The sequence below is a fragment of the Urocampus carinirostris genome, chromosome 14 (genome assembly GCF_059441175.1).
Source record: "Urocampus carinirostris isolate Australia breed hairy pipefish chromosome 14, RoL_Ucar_1.0, whole genome shotgun sequence".
Classification (NCBI taxonomy): domain Eukaryota; kingdom Metazoa; phylum Chordata; class Actinopteri; order Syngnathiformes; family Syngnathidae; genus Urocampus; species Urocampus carinirostris.
In genome coordinates, this window is record NC_142362.1 from 997,999 (window position 1) to 1,017,100 (window position 19,102).

General features: G+C 42.5%; 1 protein-coding gene across 1 annotated transcript in view; it reads right to left on the minus strand.

The window, feature by feature from the left end:
* LOC148352402 (fibronectin-like) overlaps positions 1–19,102 on the minus strand; it is an 83,871-nt gene that overhangs the window by 49,865 nt on the left and 14,904 nt on the right. Inside the window, exons 7-12 of the mRNA XM_088353278.1 lie at positions 17,626–17,817; positions 16,408–16,590; positions 14,882–15,058; positions 8,571–8,726; positions 6,471–6,599; positions 4,815–4,958 (exon numbers count right to left, since the gene is read on the minus strand). Of these exons, the coding sequence (XP_088209404.1) occupies positions 4,815–4,958; positions 6,471–6,599; positions 8,571–8,726; positions 14,882–15,058; positions 16,408–16,590; positions 17,626–17,817 (981 nt within the window). The remainder of the gene's footprint in view (positions 1–4,814; positions 4,959–6,470; positions 6,600–8,570; positions 8,727–14,881; positions 15,059–16,407; positions 16,591–17,625; positions 17,818–19,102) is intronic.

A 19,102-nucleotide genomic window follows, 5' to 3' on the forward strand; every position in this document is an offset into this window, starting at 1 on the left:
CAAGAAGTTATAAGTATATTAAAAACAAAAAAATAAAAAACGGAAAGTCAAAGAAAATAAAGTACAAAGTAATTTTACAATCCAAGCCATGTAGAGAACCGACCCGACACCATCTCTGTGATGGAAAGCGGTTCGCCTTTTCTATAAGGGACCGAAGCTGCTAACCACTTTTTCAAAGGACAGAGCTGTAATCTAGGGTTTCCAGCAAGTGGTTGGGTGAACCAGACTTCCTCGCAGATACGCGGACCTCAAAAACCATCTGGGAGCGATTAAAGACCGTTAAAGAGCCACAGGCCACTCGCGAGTTAGATTCCGCAAAAAAATCCCATATGTTGCACACATCACATCATTAATGCTAGCTCTTACTAAGTAGGATTTTATGGAATGGTTACTATGTAGATTTGAGTGCAACACAGTAAGCATTTCCTTGTGATCAAATTCAACAAATAAAATGCCCTTGGGTAATAAATCAACTCTAGATGTCGTTGCAACATAGAATGGAGCTGAAGCATTCGGAGAAGACACTACGAAAGCCCAAAGGATACTACTTGGCAAAATTCAGAAGCCTATTTTCTTATTTCATTGCAGCCTGGTCATCCTGGAAGGAGGATGACCTCATGTCAAGGTTACTTGATTTACCTCATGTTCAGGTTTTGAGTTTTCCTTACCCTAATGTAGGTTTTAGATCAGGGGATGGTGTCATAATAGTCTGTGATTTGCAATAATCTGTGGTCAGTGCAGCCCTTTCAGACTCTTTGTAATGAAGGGCGTCAGAAATAAACATGAATTGACGTTTTTGAGTTTTTCCTTGCCCTCATGTAGGTTGCAGATCAGGGGATGGTGTCATAATAGTCGGTAGTTTGCAATAATCTATGGTCTGTGCAGCCCTTTGACACTCCTTGTGACAAAGGGCTATACAAATAAACATGACCTGACCTGACTGGTGCAGGTGAACGGCACTGACACCCAGCAATTCAGTTTGAAAGAAGCCAGCGAGCGGACAAGAGGTCTGGCTTACAAGAGGCAAAAAGAGTCTCTGAAGCCAGCAAGCCGGGTTCCAGCCACACAAGCGGCAGAGGACCAAACCCTGGATCGTAAGCAACTCAAAAAGTTCTGACCAAGCACTAGTTCCACAAGCAACCAGGGAACCTTGCCGAGCCAGTGTCCAGGCCTTGGCAAAACTAGCAACCTTAAAGGAGCTTCAAGCCACCGGCAGCCAACCACGGCTTTAACACACGGCATCCCGTTGTCCCCTTCCCGTCCGGGTCTCAAGCCTTTGGGATTCCTCACCGCTCTACCGGCGAGGACATCGAAAATGGGCCGTCACCTTTCTGGAGTCAAGTCCAAACACCATCTCATCAAGTTAGGTATTGGTATCGGTGTGATGTTAAGGGCCAACATAAATGGTGCCAGTTAAGATCTAAACTTCTACCTTTCTTTGTATTCAAGTTACTCCTGTTAATGATGATCAATATATTCAAATGATAACTGTATTGATTTGGTAACCTGTATTAATCATGAATTAATTCACCTAAAAGTATGGATGGATATCAATAGATGATCTTTAAATCTAAATAAAACCAAAGTCATATTCTTTGGTCATCGCAAGGCAAATTAAGATTTAGAAGTCAAAATGGATGGTGCTGCAATAGACGCTGTATCAGAAATTCAGTTTTTAGAGGTCATAATTGACAATAATTGAAGCTGGAAAATGCACGTCAGACACATACAAACTAAAGTATCTAAAAGCATTTCAATCATGAATAAAGCCAAATTCATTTTAAACTGTAATGCATTGTATTGATTCTATTTTTATCTAGTTCAGCCATACTTAACACATTGAGCAGAAGTCTGGGGCAATCCTTACAAAAGTTGACTACAGCCCCTTTTTATCCTCCAAAAACGTGCAATTAGAACCATATCTTGATCATACTAATATTTTATTCCTGCAGTCCAAATGATTAAAATGAGATGATTTAGTAAAAAAAATTCACTGCACAACTGCTATGTAAGGTCAACAAAAACATAGTGCCAGAAAACATCCAAAAATGAATTATAATTTAAGGGGCTGCAGTATATTCATCATCCCAAAGGTGAGAACCACCAGGAAAAGTATGTGTGTGTCTGTGCGCGGAGTCAAACTTTGGAACAATTTACAAGACGTGATCGAACAATGTCCAACGATTCACGTGTTCAAATTTAAATACAAAAAAACATTCCTGGCGAAGTACAGAGACGAAGAAAATGAGGTATGAGGGATACGAGAGATTGGGAATAGTGTGTCTATGGTTAACTTTGCTGTTATTGTTGCTATTGTTATATCATAACTGTTATTATTAGTATCATTAAAATTGTTGTTATATCATTGGCGTATTTAATAGGGAAGATGAAGGGGTAGGGAATAGAAGCATTTGCTACTTACTACCCCTTTTCGAACATATTATGTCACATAATTTTGTTGTTGAGTTGTTGTTTTTGTTCCGTTTTAATTTCATGTTCGAATAAAGTTTTCATTCATTCATTCATGATTAGTAAAGAAAAACTCCGTAAATCTGAGAGTTCTGTGTGTCTTGAAGTTTATTGAATTATCAAAAATGTTCAAAAGAATTCACTTCCAATTGTGTTTAGACACCCTTCAGATTAACTCACCAAGGTTTTGATCCGTTTCTCCTGATAAAACGTTCTAAAAAGGTACGTGGTGCTCCAAAAAGGAACCTTTCAAAGGGTCTTATCACGAGTTCAGTGAGCGTACCCATTTTCCCTTTTATGGAAGTACCCCGACTGGGAACACGGACTTCACTCTCACTTTTAAAAGGTCTTATATCACACACCAACACGCGCCTACTCGTATGTATACACACACCACAGATGGTTGTCATTACCGGCAGTTAGAGCTGAAAGGTGCCCTACATTTGTTTCTAATCCCTGGTCAACCTGCTCAACCGAGAGTAAATCCTCTATAAAGTAGAACTCACTTGCTGCACCGGGCCAACGTTAACTGTTTGAGGTGTTGTGAAATCCCAAGTAATGGAGAAAATCTCGAATGTGATAATTGTCCCACCTGAATGTAAAAGCGAGTTTCTATGTAGCAAAAGCATGCCTGCAGGGATAAAGGGTAAAAATGTATGTGCGCAGAGAGGTATTGGGGGAGTTTTTTTGCAGGAGAGAGAGATAAAGAGAGGATGAAAGAAAGAAAGAGAGAGGAAGAAAAAGAGCAAGAGAGAAATAGTGGTAGAAAAGAAGAGAGAACTGAAAAAAAGGAGAGAAAAGAAGAAAGCCTGAAAAAAAGATGGAAAGACGGAAAAGGTAAAAAGAAAGCAAAAGAAAGAAACAAAGAAAGTGTGAGGGTAAAAATTTGTGTGTGCAGAGAGGTATTGGGGGAGTTTCGTTTTGCAGGAGAGAAATAAAGAGAAGATGAAAGAAAGAGAGAGAGAAAAAGCACAAGAAATATTGGTGGAAAAGAAGAGAGAACTGAAAAAAGGAGAGAAAGGAAGAATGCCTGAAAAAAAGAAAGATAAAAAAAGATGGAAAGATGGAAAAGGAAAAAAGAAAGCGGAAGAAAGAAACAAAGAAAGTGTGAGGGTAAAAATGTGTGTGTGCAGAGAGGTATTGGGGGAGGTTCATTTTGCAGGAGAGAGAAATAAAGAAATGATGAGAGAGGGAGAGGAAGAAAAAGAGCAAGAGAGAAATATAGGTAGAAAGGAAGAGAACTGAAAAAACAAAAGAAGGGAAGAAAGAGCAAAAAAAAGATAAAGAAAGATAAACAGAAAGTGACAGAGATGGAAAGACAGAAAGAAGGAAAGGAAAAAAGCGAAAGAAAGAATGTTAAAAAGAAGACAGAAAGTGAGAGAGAGGTAAAAGAAAAACAGAAAGATATTGAAAGAGAGAGAGGAAGGGCAAAAGAGTGAGACAGGGAGAGAGAGTGTAAGTGAAAAGAGACAGACAGACATAAAAACGTCAGGTTTATCTTTGTTCTTCTTTTATCTTTCTTTTTCCTTTTGTTTGTACTTGCCTTTTTTGTTTTCTCTTTTTGCATTTTTTTCTTTTTTTTCTTTATCCCACCCCTTTTTAAGTCATTCCGTGCATAATGTTATGTACAAATTGATAATGTAGAGATGAAAGCAACAAAAACAACCTGAAGAGCAGTTTGGGACCCGGAAGAGTCGGTTCTCTTTGGTTTCTCTAGAAATAGTCGTATTTTTCATCTCTTCAAGAAAACTCAGGCCAAATAAATCACCGCGGTGTTTCGTATTTGCTCGAAAGATTTCAAAGTCGATGGCAAAAACTTCTTTTAAAAGTAAGAGAAATTCAACCCCTACGGATGCCTTCCTCGGCCTACTAGTACGCTCAACTTTCACAACCTTCCCATGCTGATTGTACCTGGTCCAAATCTTCCATACAGCTGACTGTGAACAGCCCACATCTTTGGCAACCATACCATTAGAGTTACCTTCTTCAAGAAGTTTTGTCATTCTTTCTTGTTGGATCCATGATTCTTGCCAACCCACTTACTCTTAATCTAAGCCAGGTGCCCAATTAAGAAAAGGAAATTGACTGGGTGTTTCCTTATTTTCTCCTTCAAATGCACCGATTCCATGGTTTTTCCTCAGAATGGAGTGATTCCATATTTATTTCCCTGCCCTTGCTCTATAAAAGTAATATTTACTGACTGTCGCAATGCGTTTTCTTCATTTCTTTTAGTGTTAGTGAATGCCAATATGTTGCACTTTGGAATGACCTTATAATTTTTTCGTGTTTGCTAGTTACTTTATTTATAGAGTAATTTGGTTAATAAGAAGTAACTAATGACTTACCAGGATAGGACTGCTGCGGTTCGCAACTGAGCTCTCCGACGCCGTTGCCGTAGCAATAGCACTTGTACAGGATCCCTTGGATGATTTTGTCCCAAGATTGGCCGATCTGGTAGAAAGCTCTTGTCTCTGGTTCCTGGCATTGATCTGGATTCAGGTAGAGAGGAACAGGGCCATCAAAATCATTCAGGTTTTTTTTTTATTTAATATTCGAATATCCAGGGTTCGTACACAAATTTCGTGGCTAAATTCAAGCCCTTTCTAAGCACTTTCAAGGCCAATTTTTCATTTCCTCCAGTACCATTTGTCACAAACCAGGAAAGGAGACGGGACCCAATAGCGTTCGTTTTACTCAGTTTTTGTTAAGGAAGAGAGCAGGGCTTGCTTCCACGATCCGATGATCGACGGACACAGGTAGCAGGAGGCAGGAACGCGGAAGTGGCACTTCCGTGTCGAGCGAGGATAATCGTAGGCAGCAGGGACACTAGTCTATGGCCAGGACGGGAGAGCAAGGGCGGTCTCGAGTCCAGAAAAGAGGTCGGCAACAGGTATCAGGCAGGAAACGGGGCAAAACAGGTCGATTGTCGGGATGGAAGAGCAGGGCAGGAACAGGTCCAGAAATAGGTCGGCAACAGGTATCAGGCAGGAAACAGAGCAAAACATGTCGATGGTCGGGATGGAAGAGCAGGGCAGAAACGGGAGCAGAAACAGGTTGGCTACAGGCATCAAGCAGGAGAAAACAGGGCAGGAAAATGTCGGAAGGTATGGAGCTTGCCTAGCTGGGAGCATAGGTTCGCAAACGGTCTGACAGCTTCCTCTTGGAAGCCGGGGGTTTAAAAAGAGTCTTTGAACCAATCAGCGCTCAGGGCTGTTGGCGCCAATTGGGCAGTCACAGGTGCCCTGAATCAGCAATTATGACACCATTATAAGAGGAAATTTGGTGTGAACCAATCCGTAGCTCTATTGTTTGAGGTGACTGAGTGCTGCATGGAGGAACTATAACCAGAAATAATCATAAATTCTAAGCCAAACAGTAATCCGGACGCTGAATGGGAACCCTAACGCCAACCCTAACACTTTTCAAAATCAAATTTAAGACCAAGTCAACCAAAAGAAAACTATTGAAACAAAAAAAAAACACAAATGTCTATTGTATCTTGCCTGGCACAACGATTAGCCATTGCCAAAAACATGAAATGTCCACTTTCAGGGGATAGTCCAAAGTAAAATTCTCTGTCCGAAGTCACAATGTGCAAATGTCAGCAACACTGCAGCGCTGAGTAGCATGGTTCACACCATAGGGAGCACAACCTTACCCGATAGTGCCGTGCGCCCAATGTTGTGTTAAATACAGAAATCGAAGCGGCTACGGAGAATGCACCTTTTAACACGGTGTGCCCTATGCTTGTGAAAATACCTAGGGGCGATGATGCTTTTCATGACAACGCAGCTGCCGTGTTGGTGTCATTTTTAAGCCGACGTTATTGTTTTGTCATATTCAATGAATAAGTGGTCTGTCGAGTCAGACTGTTGAGAAACAGGGCATGAATTTCAACCTTTTTTCTAACCTTGAAAACACAGCATTTTCCTGGATTTCAAGCACCCCTACGAACCCTGAATATCCTTTTGCTTATCTCAAAGGATTCAGAATTTGGCTACCTATAGCGTCGCACTTCCAGCGTCCACGGCCTTGTCCAAAACAGGTGCAGTTCATGGCGTATCCCTCTTCGTGTTGCTTGGTGAAGGTCTGGTTCACTTCATAGGTCAGAGTATCCACGATGCACTGGTCTGAAATCAAACAAAGGTCTGCTGTCAGAAACACCAAGCAAGGACTCCAAATTGTCCGACATATCTCCTACCACAGGAGGGCCCCAACAGGGGTTCAAACTGAGCATGGGTGTGTCTGTCCAATGATCACACACACTTTTAAAAACACCAAACAAGGACTCCAAAATGTTAGGGTCCTACCGCAGGAGGGCCCCCGCCGGGGTTCGAACGGAGCACGGGTGTGTCCAATGATCACACACCTGTGCCCGATGACCCTGAACCCTTTAAAATAGGGGTCTAAAACCTGGGATCAAGGGGCCGATTGCAGAGGATAGTTTGAGGTCCCCGCTTTAGAGTTTAAAGGGACAGTGTGTATAATTAGTTGCCTCCTAGTGGTAAAAAATGAATTCATCTAATAGGGACCAACCTAGTACTTGGGTCAATTTAACCCAATTTTCTGTGTTGTTCTAAACCAGGTGTCTCAGGGGCCAACTGCGGCCTACGAGATGATGATTTACGGCCCCGCCTTAATATGAAAGTTAAAAATGGGACCTACTAGCGAAATAGAACAATCTTTTATTCAAAGGAGACCAACCCAGTACTTGGGTCAAATGTGACCCAATTTTCTGTTGTTCGGTTGTTTGACCCAATTCTTTGGATTGTTCTAAACCAAGCATTTAAAATTAACAACTCGGAGGCTGATCAGGCCAGTGTGGGGTGTTTATTTCCATCTAATTCTTCCTTTTTTTTTAAATTTTCCAAGTAGCAAATTAAAAAAATACATATATTTTATATATTTTTTCATATCTTTTTTTATATATTTTAGAACAGTGTCAAGTTTTTATCAAAAGAGTTTGAAGTACAATGCTGGCAATGATGGAATCTTACTCTCAATTCATTTTCATTGTTTTTTTCTTGTACTTTATATTTAAACCCTTTTTCTATAATTTTGTTCTTTTTTCCCTAGCTTTTTTTTTCTTTTTTCCTGGCATTCTATTTCTTTTTTCTTGCTTTATTTCTTCTTTTGTTCTCTAGTCAGCTTTTTTTCTTTTATTTGTTTCTTCCTTTTATCTTTTTTTCCTAGTCTTTCTTGCTTTTCCTTTTTTTCTTTTATCCTGCTCTTTTTCCTGTTTTTTTCTTTTCTCCTCCCTATTTTTTTTCTTTTCTTTATTTCATTTTTGTCTCATTTTCTTTTCCTCTTCACCTCCCCCTTTTTAAGTCATTTTTGCATAACATAACATAATATTGGTAATGTATGGATGAAAGCGACAAAAACAACCTGAAGAGCCGCCTGGGTGCCGAAAGAGCCTGCTCTTTTTAGTGAGCCGAGCCGAAATAGCCGCTTCTCTAAAAAAAGACGTAAACTCGCACGACTACATTGACCAAGTCACGAGGGTAAAAATGGTCACGTGGCTGCATATTTTTACCATGCAGGCGATAATTATAGTACATCGCACTTGTCAGTGATAATATTAAAAAAACAACAACAATAATAATGTCTGAGGAGCCTCTCCGTCCCTCCCCTGCCTCTCTCTCGCAACGACCCGAACTACTCACTTGCGCGCTTGCTTTCATTTACTCGATCTCGTGCGTACGTCGACTTCAAAAGACCGCGCTCAAAATATCAGAGAGGGAACCTGCGTTGTTTTCGCCTGCATGCGCCGTCATTCCGGCTAATACATTTCATCATTTCGAGATCTGATTTCTGTGCGCAGGACAGTCTGGCCGGTGCGCAACGAGAGGGAACAGTGCTCACCGTTGTTCCGAGGGAGGCTCACAAACAACCCGTGGAAGCTTCCAGTGAACATCTGGCCCGCGAGCCTGTCGCGCAGGTGCAACCCGAAACCCGTAAAGCGCAGGTGCGAGTACTCGGCTTTAACCTCTGACACGCGCCTCATTACCCGTCACACAGGACCCTTTCAAGCGCTCCCTCGCGTGACACGGATATTAGGACAAACAGAGGGGCGGGATCGACACCCGGGCACCACATACCTTTGAGTTGAGAGTAGGCCACGCAGCTCCATTCTCCTCGGCCGTTGCCCACGCAGGTACAGCGCATCATGTGACCCAAAACCTCGTGACGCTTATCCCACTGGTCCCCCACGCGGTACATCACGCCTTCCGTGGTGGTGCATACTTCTTCGTGGGCTGGGGAGATCCAATCGGAAATCGGCTTTATTCAATGATTGATGTTATGGGCGGATAGAAAAAAACAAGATGGAAAAAAAAACGGACAATATACTGTCAGGACCAGAACAGAAAGAGAACCCACTTGCGTGACATTTACCACAAGTTTTATTGAAAGAGAAAGGGCAGCACGGCGGCGCAGTGGTTAGCGCAGGTGCGGCACAAATCTGAGGTCATGAGATCAAACTTCCTGTGTGGAGTTTGCATGTTCTCCCCGTGCTTGCGTGGGTTACCTCTAGGCACTCCGGTTTCCTCCCACATTCCAATAACATGCATTTAATTGGCCGGTCTAAATTGTCCCTAGTTGTAAATGAGCGAGTGAATTGTCTGTCCCTGTGTGCCCTGCGATTGGCTGGCAAGCAGTTCAGGGTGTCCCCTGCCCACTGCCCGAAGATGGCTGGGATAGGCTCCAGCGCCCCCGCGACCCTACTGAGGATAAGCTGTGCAGATAATCGATGGATAATGGATGGAAGGAAGGGCTGTGCCCACGATCCAAAGTGTCTGCGTCATTTTTAAGCAGAATTGTTGAAAAACCTGGCAACAATGTCAAGCATTTCACACAAAATTCAAGAAAGTCTATAATAACTGAACCGAGGAAGGCTGACTGAAGAGAGTCATGTGAAGGGTGTTTATTTGTTTCTTTTTCTAATTTAATTGTATGTTGTGCAACGTTCTGCCCAATATTACAGACCGCCGCGAAAACTTCAACGTCGTGAACTCGTCGGGTCATGTTCCGCCATACGGCTCGCAACGGGAAGCCGGCGCGCAATCGGAAAATCCTAGTCTAAACAAGCGGCGCGATAGTATGGTGTCAGCGCATGAGATCATGGAATGCAGACATGAGATAGACCTGCCCCGGGTCCGGACCACCTGCCCCCCAAAAGAATACTAAAGAATACCACGTGACCCAGAGCTAGAGAAATCGGACACTGACGGTGTCCCTTTGACTTTTATATCTATTGTTCTCCACCACTTATCCTCAGTAGGGTCACGGGGGTGCTGGAGCCCATCCCAGCCATCTTCGGGCAGTGGGCAGGGCACACGGGGACAGACAATCACGGTGAGAACATGCAAACTCCCCACAGGAGGTTTGATCTCATGACCTCAGAACTGTGCCGCACACGCGCTAACCACTGCTCCACCGTGCTGCCTATTGGAAATCAACGAGTCTAAATCGGACATTGAATAGTAATCGTCTTTCTGCTCACCACAAAGTGTCATGTGATGTTCACAAATGGGACACTCTTCACAGTGATCCTAAATCGAATCCATAGAAAATATCTTAAGTCCTATCCTGAAATAAGGGAGTATTTGAGTCCAATACCCCCCTAACCCAAAAGACCACATGGCCTACACGACGTTCACCCTTTTCAAGAAAGGAAAAAGAAAAAGGGTGGGAGTGTGGAGGCTCTTTTTAGCATCCCCTATTAACATTTCAATTACAGTGTTTACTTTGACCGTCTTTGTTAGGCCATTAAAGTTGAAATCAAAGACCCCCCGGTGTGCAAAGGCAACCGACTCCCACCTCTTAAAAACCCGACAGGTTGTTTTCTTAACAACTGGGTGTCGGACAAACCCGGGCCTCTGGATTTATTCCCAAGATTCACAAACGGTGGCGTCGGTCCTGGGGGTGGGGATATCAAATAAATGGCAAGCTCCCTTTTAGGCGCCTTTTCCCCTTTGTAATTGGTCAATATGCAATTTTTTCATGAAAAGGTTAAAATTGTTTTGCATTTTAAGCTTTTTATTTGAGATTTTCAAATATTATTTATGTTTCTGGTGTTTTTCAGGGATGTGTTGCAGTGTTGCATTTTTTAAAAACGATATTGAATTTTTGTTGCTGCACTGAAAAGTGAATACGTAATATAAATAGGAATTTTCTTGTTTCACGTGATAAAATAATTAAATAAACAAAAATAAATACTAGTATAATTGAGTAGAATAATAGATTTTTTGAAAGAAAAGATAATGAATTCAATTTTTGCTAATATTACATTATCATTGGCAGGGGATCAAGGGACCCCCCCAAAATAGGTCTTTTTTCTTTATGCCTTCCCTTTTCCTACTTCTTTTTTTTTTTACCTATTTTTCTTTTCTTTTTTTCATCTTTTATTCTTCACGTTACCATTTTATTCTTTGTTTCATTTTTTCCTACTTTTATTTTCTTTATTTCTTTTCTCTTCTCTGTTTCTTATTTCCTGGCATTTTATCTATATTTTTCGCTTGTTTCCTTCATGTTTCCATTTTATTTTCTTCAGTTTTTTTTGTTCTTCATATTCCCTTTTTCCTTTTTCTTAGTTTCATTTTCCATTTGTTTCCCTTTCCTTTTGTTCATTTCCCCCTTCTTCTTTTTTCTTCATAAGTGTCATTTTTCCTAAATGTACTTTTCTGTGGGTGGGCACTGCCCACACTGGCCCCCCTCCGGTAACATCTCTGTTCACAAAGACACAAACACTAGACCGAATTATCTTCTCATCCATTGGCTGGGTCATTCCAAAATGTGATTATTTTGGAAAAAAATAAAGTATAATCCAAAGTACGCCATATTAGCTGACGGTTACAGATGTTTCGAGTGTTTGGCTTTTGCATTTGGCAGTCCCTTGACAGATTTTTTTTAATCTTTTTTTTATCTTCCGTCCGCCAACTTTGAAGTCCAAGGATCGTTTGAAGTCGGCGAGTTTTCCAAAGATTAGAAGGAAGATAGCGCTCAAAAGATTTGTTTGAGATTCACTCTCCATGCCATCGGAGGATTACGTTTCATCCAGATCGGGGCGCTTAAAGGGACAGTGTTGCATATTTGGCCACTAATGTGTAGTGGAACCCAAAATGAGTCCAAGGAAGACTGCAAACTACAAAGAGCAAAAAGCAGCCTTTTTCTTCACATTATTACCCAAAGAAAGACAAAAAAAGGGGGGGGGGAATATGTTTTTTTAAAGGAATGAAAAATATATATTTTTAAATTTTTTTTCTTGAGACTTTTTGTCATCATTTTTTAAAAAAATCTCTATTTTATTTTTTGTACTTTTTTTCTTCTTTTTAGCTTTTTTATTTTTTTCCTTTTTTTTGAGTCTTACTTTTTGTCTTATTCATTGTTTTCATTTTTCTCTTTTCATTTTTCTCTATTTTCTTTTCTTTTTGTCCTTTATTTTTTTCTTTTCTTCTTAGATTTTTTCATATTTTTTTCCTTTTTCTCTTGAGTTTTACTTGTTTGTCTTATTTATTGTTTTCATTTTTCTCATTTCCTTTTTCTGGCTTTTTGTTTTCATTTTTCTTTTCGTTTTTTCTTATTTCTTTTCCAAAGTATTAAGGTGCATTTTGGTCACTTTGAGTCTCCTTCCCTTGCGCTTTGAGCACTCGACAGAAGACGGCAACATCAAGCTGGTCAATAACACATGCTGTCCCTTCAGCGTTCATATTAGGGCAGGGGGCTCAAACTATCCTCCTGAGGGCCCGGGGGTGGGGGACCCCCGATCCAGACGCTACTTCCGAGTCGATTTTGTCACGAAAGCCTGGGTGGGGAACCTCCATGGGTGCCCTTTGATTGGTGCTCGAGTCAATAACCTCCCGGTGTTTGATTACCTTCGGCCTCTTTGTTGCCTGCGGGGTTCGAACTGACACCAATTTGACCAAACAACACTTCCCCGGCAAACACCGACGGCTTGAATTTGCCCGAGGCGCAGAAAACCAATTCCTTTTAACTCCATGCTGTTCCTAGCTTGACACGCTAATTGAGTTAGCCCTCACCTTTTGCAGACGGGGAGGAGGAACCTTTCACCGTCTGGGACTTAACCATTAAAGATGCAACCGCATGAAACCATTCAAATGATTTTGGGGCGAAAACAAAATCCCCAAAACGTGTAAAGCTTAGCTAACGTAAAGAGAGCAAAACTCAACAAGGATTTAAAACATGTATTTTCCTCTGATGGTGCCATAGCCAGCGTAGCCAAATGCGAATCAGGTAGTCTCACTCGGATAATCTATCTATCGAGACATCCATCTAGCTAGACATCCATCTATATCTAGACATCCATCTATATCAAGACATCCATCTATATCAAGACATCCATCTATATCAAGACATCCATCTATATCATATATATTTTGGGACCATGGCCAACCCAAATGCACAAACACCCAAACAAGTGAAGCACCTCGGCACCCAAGTTAGTCATGCTTTCGTCCCTCCAGATGAAACGGGACACAAGAAAGCGACCATGTCACTCGGGTCAGGGTGACACCACACACTCTTCTGTTCAACAGCAGGGCCCGACATCTTTCGCTGGTTTACCCCTGCCGCATCCTAGAACACGTCTAAACATCCCACTATCCTTTGACAACACCTCTCCACTCATTCCTATCACCAACAAGAGCTCTAGCTTCCACTATATTTAGACCTCTTTCCTGCAGTGCACTCATAACACCATCCATCCACGTCCATCGCGGCCTTCCTCTTGTTCTCCTTCCATTGACTTCTGCTCTGTAGATCCTCTTCAACATTGGCTCCTCATCCATCCTTTCCATGTGTCCAAACCAACCCAGTACTCTCTTATTAACACGCTTGCTCAGTTCCACGACGACTCCAGTTCTGTCTCTCACAATTTCATTTCTCGATCTATCCAATCTTGTCACTCCTAACGTACTCCTCAAACACTTCATCTCAAAAACATTCAATTTCCTTCTTAAATCTGCGTTCAGGTTCCAAGTCTCTGCGCCATACGACACAGTCGGCACAATCACACTCTGATACAGTCCCCTCTTAAATCCATACTCGTACTCTTGTTGCTCATCACTCTCGTCAGAGCACCCCAAACCTTGCTTCCTTGATTGACTCTGTGCACTCCATTCCACCAACTGCAGTCACATCACAACCCAAGTACCTAAAGCTTTCAACTTCTTGAAATTCTTGGATAATCACCATAGTTAAAGAATGATAATATTTAACACAATAAATACCATATTGATTTTGGAGACCGATGGTTCGAATGGTACACAAATGGAAACCGCTGAACTGTGGGTAGTTAGCTGTAGGGTAGGCATGTAAACATTCGCCAAAGTCCTTTAAGAAAATATCTTGTTTGTGAAGGCTTGTCAGCGTTCCTGTTTGGACTGAGTTCTCCATCTCTTTACTTCTCAAAATGAAATATAAGGAGTCATGTCGTGATCGGTAGCTAGCTTCACATGGCTGGCCTCACCTTCTACGTGACGTCATCAGAATAGTCAAGTCAAGTCCTGTTTATTTGTTTGGCCCTTAATCACAGAGTCTCACAGGGCTGCACAGACCACAGATTATTGCAAACTACAGACTATTATGAGACCATCCCCTGATCTAAAACCTCCATGAGGGCCAGGAGAAACTCAAAAACATGTCAAATCAAATCAAGTCCTGTTTATTTGTGAGGCATTTAATCACAAAGAGTCTCAAAGAGCTGCACAGACCATAGACTATGCAAACTACAGACTATGTAGACACCATCCCCTGATCTAAAACCCACATGAGGGCAAGGAAAAACTCAAAAACCTCAAGTCAAGTCATGTTCATTTGTTTGGTCGTTAATCACAAGGAGTCTCAAAGGGCTACATAGAATATTATGACACCATCCCCTGATCTAAAACCCACATGAGGGCAAATAATACACAGATATTGTCATTCATAAGATAGATAATAGAAGTGTGTCTTAAGCCTAGATTCAAACAGTTCCACTGAGGTTGCAGATCGAATCTCAGAGGGAAGAGCATTCCACACACCCGGGGCCCGAACAACAGGACTTTTTGAATATATACAATATTTTAACATTTTTACCCACAAGTCCTCAATTTCTTGATTCAAATTGAAGAGTCGTGGAAGTTATCTATCAAAAACGCTACACTTGGTCATGTTTCGTTTTTTGGGCTATAAAATGTTTGTGGACTAAAAAAAAATCACGACGATGTACTTGAGCAGCGAATCTGGCTTGCAGACATTGTGAAAAATCAACAGGAAACGTCGATTTACGATCCTCTTTTGTCTGCGAGAGACATTCAAAGAGGTCTTTCATTGTCTTCCCTTCACAGCGATGAAGCGTGTCCGGCCCGAACAGCTGGATTTGCTTCCCCTGCGGTCGACACCCCCTACTCACCGGCCATGGGGCAGAATCCGAAGCGCTGCTCGCCGTCGTAGTCGGTCGTCGTTCCGCACCACTTCATGCCGTCCCGGCGTCCGTCCGCCGTGCAGTCCGTGTAGTTTCGGCCGTTGTACAAATAAGGGAATTGGCACAGGGCGCCGTTGGAATTGCCGCCTCGGGTTGCCACCATGACTGGGAACAAATAAGGAAATGAGTGAGTGGCTTGCTTAAAGGGGTTTAAAAAGACCTATTTTTTTTCAGATATGTTGCAAAATATTTTACACGCCATGGATCTAGAGAAATTCAATCTCAAAGTTGTCAGATTGACCTCATAACCCCTAGAGCTGTGATATCACCAGATGACAAGTTGTGTGATTTGATCATCAAAAGCTGCGTGGTAAGTTTACCTGCCGCTGTGTACAGCGTGCGTTCCTTTTTTGCCTTCTCCTCTTTTTAGGTATGTGATTGTGACTTTTCCTTTTGTGTTTGGCACCGCGTGTCTTACAATGACTGGGAACAAATAAGAAAATGACTCACCGCTTGCTTAAAGGGATTATAAAAAAGACCTATTTTTTCCAGATATGTTGCAAAATATTCCACGAGCCATGGATCTCAAGAAATTCAACCTCAAAATTGTCAGATTGACCTCATATCCCCTAGAGCGTTGAAAGAAAAACAAGAAAAACAATGGCGCGTCCCGTTGAAAAACAGACGGCGATTGTAGTAATCAGCGATTGCAAAACGCTCATTTCTGGCTGGAGTAATTGGAACTTCTTGGGACTTCTGACAGTTTTGTCTGAGTTGCGTGCTTCGATCATCAAAAGCTACGTGGTAAGTTTACCTGCCGTCGTGTATAGTGTGCATTCCTTTGATGCCTTCGCCTCTTTTTAGGGATGTGATTGTGACTTTTTCTTTTGTGCTATGCACTGCGTGTCTTACAAATATTTTTCTCACGCGTTAGCGTGCAGTCTCGCAAAGGCTTCCAGGTTAGCCCCTATAGCAGTCGGCTAGCTGGACGGCCTGTTTTCCCTGGCTGAGTTTGTATTTGTTGCAGTAATTGTTTTTTGTTGTCAGCTCCTCTTTATCCTGGTTTCTTACGGCATGCTTTTGGTCGTCCAGCCTCCCGTTTTTCCCCCAATTAGTCCCAGTTAGCCTGCCGTGTCCCAGCTGGTTTAGCCCCTGTGTGTTATTTCTTGCCAGTTGGCCCCATTTTGGCGGCTCGCCATTTGTTGTAACATTGCTGCACCCACCTGCGACACAACGCCTAGGCATTCGCCACAAAAACAAACAAAACTTGGCTTAAACACTCAAATCCTTTTCGACTAACATGTAAACCGATACGGTGAGTGGCTTGCTGGAGGGCTTCACATGACGCCACAGCTCAGGAAGTCAAACACGAGACAAAATGTCTTCAAAATGCATTCTCTCAGAAAATAATTGGAATATAAAGATGACATATACATAGATATACACCAATTTCCCCCACATTTTACGCTTTAGAATTTGAGTATCCCTTGAAAATGCAGAGATTTCTGTCTCACCGTTTTTTTCCGTGCAGAAGGAATACTTTTGGTCGGTCTCAAAGTCGGATGAGACGGAACACCAGAGCTGTCCGTCGGCACGCCCGTCGGATGTGCAAGCGTGATAGGTCTTGCCTTTGTAGACAAAGGGGAAGACGCAAGGCTGACCTCCAGAGTTGCCCCCGTAGACTGGTGCTGGCCCATCTGGATCAAAACATGGGACAATACATTTTTAATATGCGGTATTCCCTCGTTATACGTGCATTTCAGCCAAGTCGGAACCCCATATATATATATATATATATATATATATATATATATATGGCAGCCAATCGCAGGGCACACAGGGACAGACAACTCACTCGCTCAATTACACCTAGGGACAATTTGGACCGACCAATTCACCTGAAATGCATGTTTTTGGAGGAAACCGGAGTGCCCGGAGGAAACCCACGCAAGCACGGGGACAACATACAAACTCCGCACAGGAAGTCTGGAGCTGGATTTGAACCCACGCAGGAGGTTCCCATGATATGAACTGTGCCGCACATGCGCTAACCACTGCGCTGCCGTGCTGCCTATATATATATATATATATATATATATATATATATATATAAATAAATAAATAAAACCCCTCCCCACTCTCTCTCTCTCTGTCTGTGACTCTCTCTCTCCCTCCTTCACTGTGTCTCTCTCCCTGTCTCTCTCTCTCTCTGTCTCTCTTTCACTGTCTGTCTCTCCCACTGTCTCTCTCTCTCACTGTAGATCTCTCCCACTGTCCGTCCCTCCCACTGTCTCTCTCTCTCTCACTGTAGATGTCTCCCACTGTCCGTCCCTCCCACTGTCCATCTCTCCGACTGTCTGTCTCTCTCACCTTCCCTCATTCTCTCCTTTTATGTTCACTCCCTTTCTTTCCGTCTAAGTTCCTCTCTTCTTTCCACTTGCAATAATTAATTTGGTAATAACATAGTAACAACATAGTAGGTCGCACAAAATAAGTTCTTATTTTCAGAAAGTGGGGTGCCCTCTGCACTCATAAGCTTGAAAAATGTTGGAGAGCCCTGGTGTAAGTCATTGCTTCTGGCAATCCACAGACGAGAACCACTCGTACATACGCAGGCACAGCAACGGAGTACATTTTTCCAACGTCAAAATACCTAGTACGCGAAAATGACGAGGAAATACCGCACCCGTTTCGACGTGACAGGGACTCGTCGATGAATAAATGAAACGTACCCCAGGGTTGGCAGCTGATGCCATTTCCCAAGCAGGTACACAGCATCTGCTTGCTTCCTTGATTCTTCAGCCAGCGCTGCCCGACGAAATAAGAGAGTCCCGAGTCGGTAGCGCACGGTCCTTCCTGCGGAAGTTCCGGGGCCGGCTGGTAAACGGCGGGCTGGATGTTTGTGATCACGCGAGAGCCGGTGCCTGGAATAGAACGTGGGGAAGGAGGTCAGCTGGCGAGAAATATCGTTTCACCCCAGGATCTAGAACCTTTTTGACCCAAAGAGACATAAATATTGATTTTTTTTGGGGGGAGAGAGCCACACCATATACAAAACCGCCAAACCCGCTCTCCGGACAAAAGCTTATTCTTCAGCGCATTTTATTTCACTGAGTGACGTTAGATCATATCTATGTAGATTGGTAGAGAGATAGATGTCTAGATAGATAGAGCAATAGATGTCTAGATAGATGTCTAGATAGATAGATAAATACTTTATTCCTTCCCGTAGGGAAATTCACACTTCCAGCAGTATCCTTGTGTTGAAAAATAAAATAACAATGTCCCATATCAATATAATTATTAAAAGTGTAGCGAACCAGTCTTGGCTTGGCATAATTCCGGTCTGCCTCAAGCAATACATTAAGAAACATTAAAGTTGTATTTTATCCCTGAGCCATATGTACTCATAAAAAGAGCTATATATGGCTCGCGAACCATAGGTTACCAACCTCTGGTTTAAAAGAGTTCTCTATGAAGTTGAAGGATTCTTAGTCCCTTTCAACATCTGGAGGCAAATTTTTTCACGGCTGGTCTTTTTCTACATCCTCTCGGTCTCATGAGGTCACAGCATCAGAAGTTGAATGTCTTTCTTACGTCAACGCTTGACACTTCCCCCCCTTCTTCTCTTTGGACACATCTGTCTCTGTTAAACATTCTACTCCGGGCTCGGGAAGCCAGAGGGGAGTGCATTAACCCCTTAACGTTCCTGTAAAATAGGCCCGGTACCCAAAATTAATGTAAATGCTTTTCCAGAACTGTTTGGAGAATATGGACGTTTTTGGTCTCTTTTGTCTCGAGTTTTTTGTCTCAAGTTTTGTCCCCAATTGAAATAATCGCCGCAAAAGAGGGCATAGGGATCGTGGAAAAAAGCTGAAACAGTAGCATGAAGCCTTATCTATATATATGTATGTATGGTAAATGGTCTGCATTTCTCTAGCGCTTTTCAAGTCAATGAAGACCTCCCCAAGCGCTTTACAATGTGCTTCACACTTACCCATTCACGCACACACTCACACACCAATAGGGAGTCACGCCCACCTGCTTATTGGGGGCATTAGGGATTTAGTGTCTTGCCCGAGGACACTTCAACATATAACACAGAGGAGCCGGGAATCGAACCTCCGAACTCTTGATCCCAAGACGAGCGCGCTACCTCCTGAGGTAATGCTAATGCCGCCCTATATATATGTTTTAAATTCATAGATG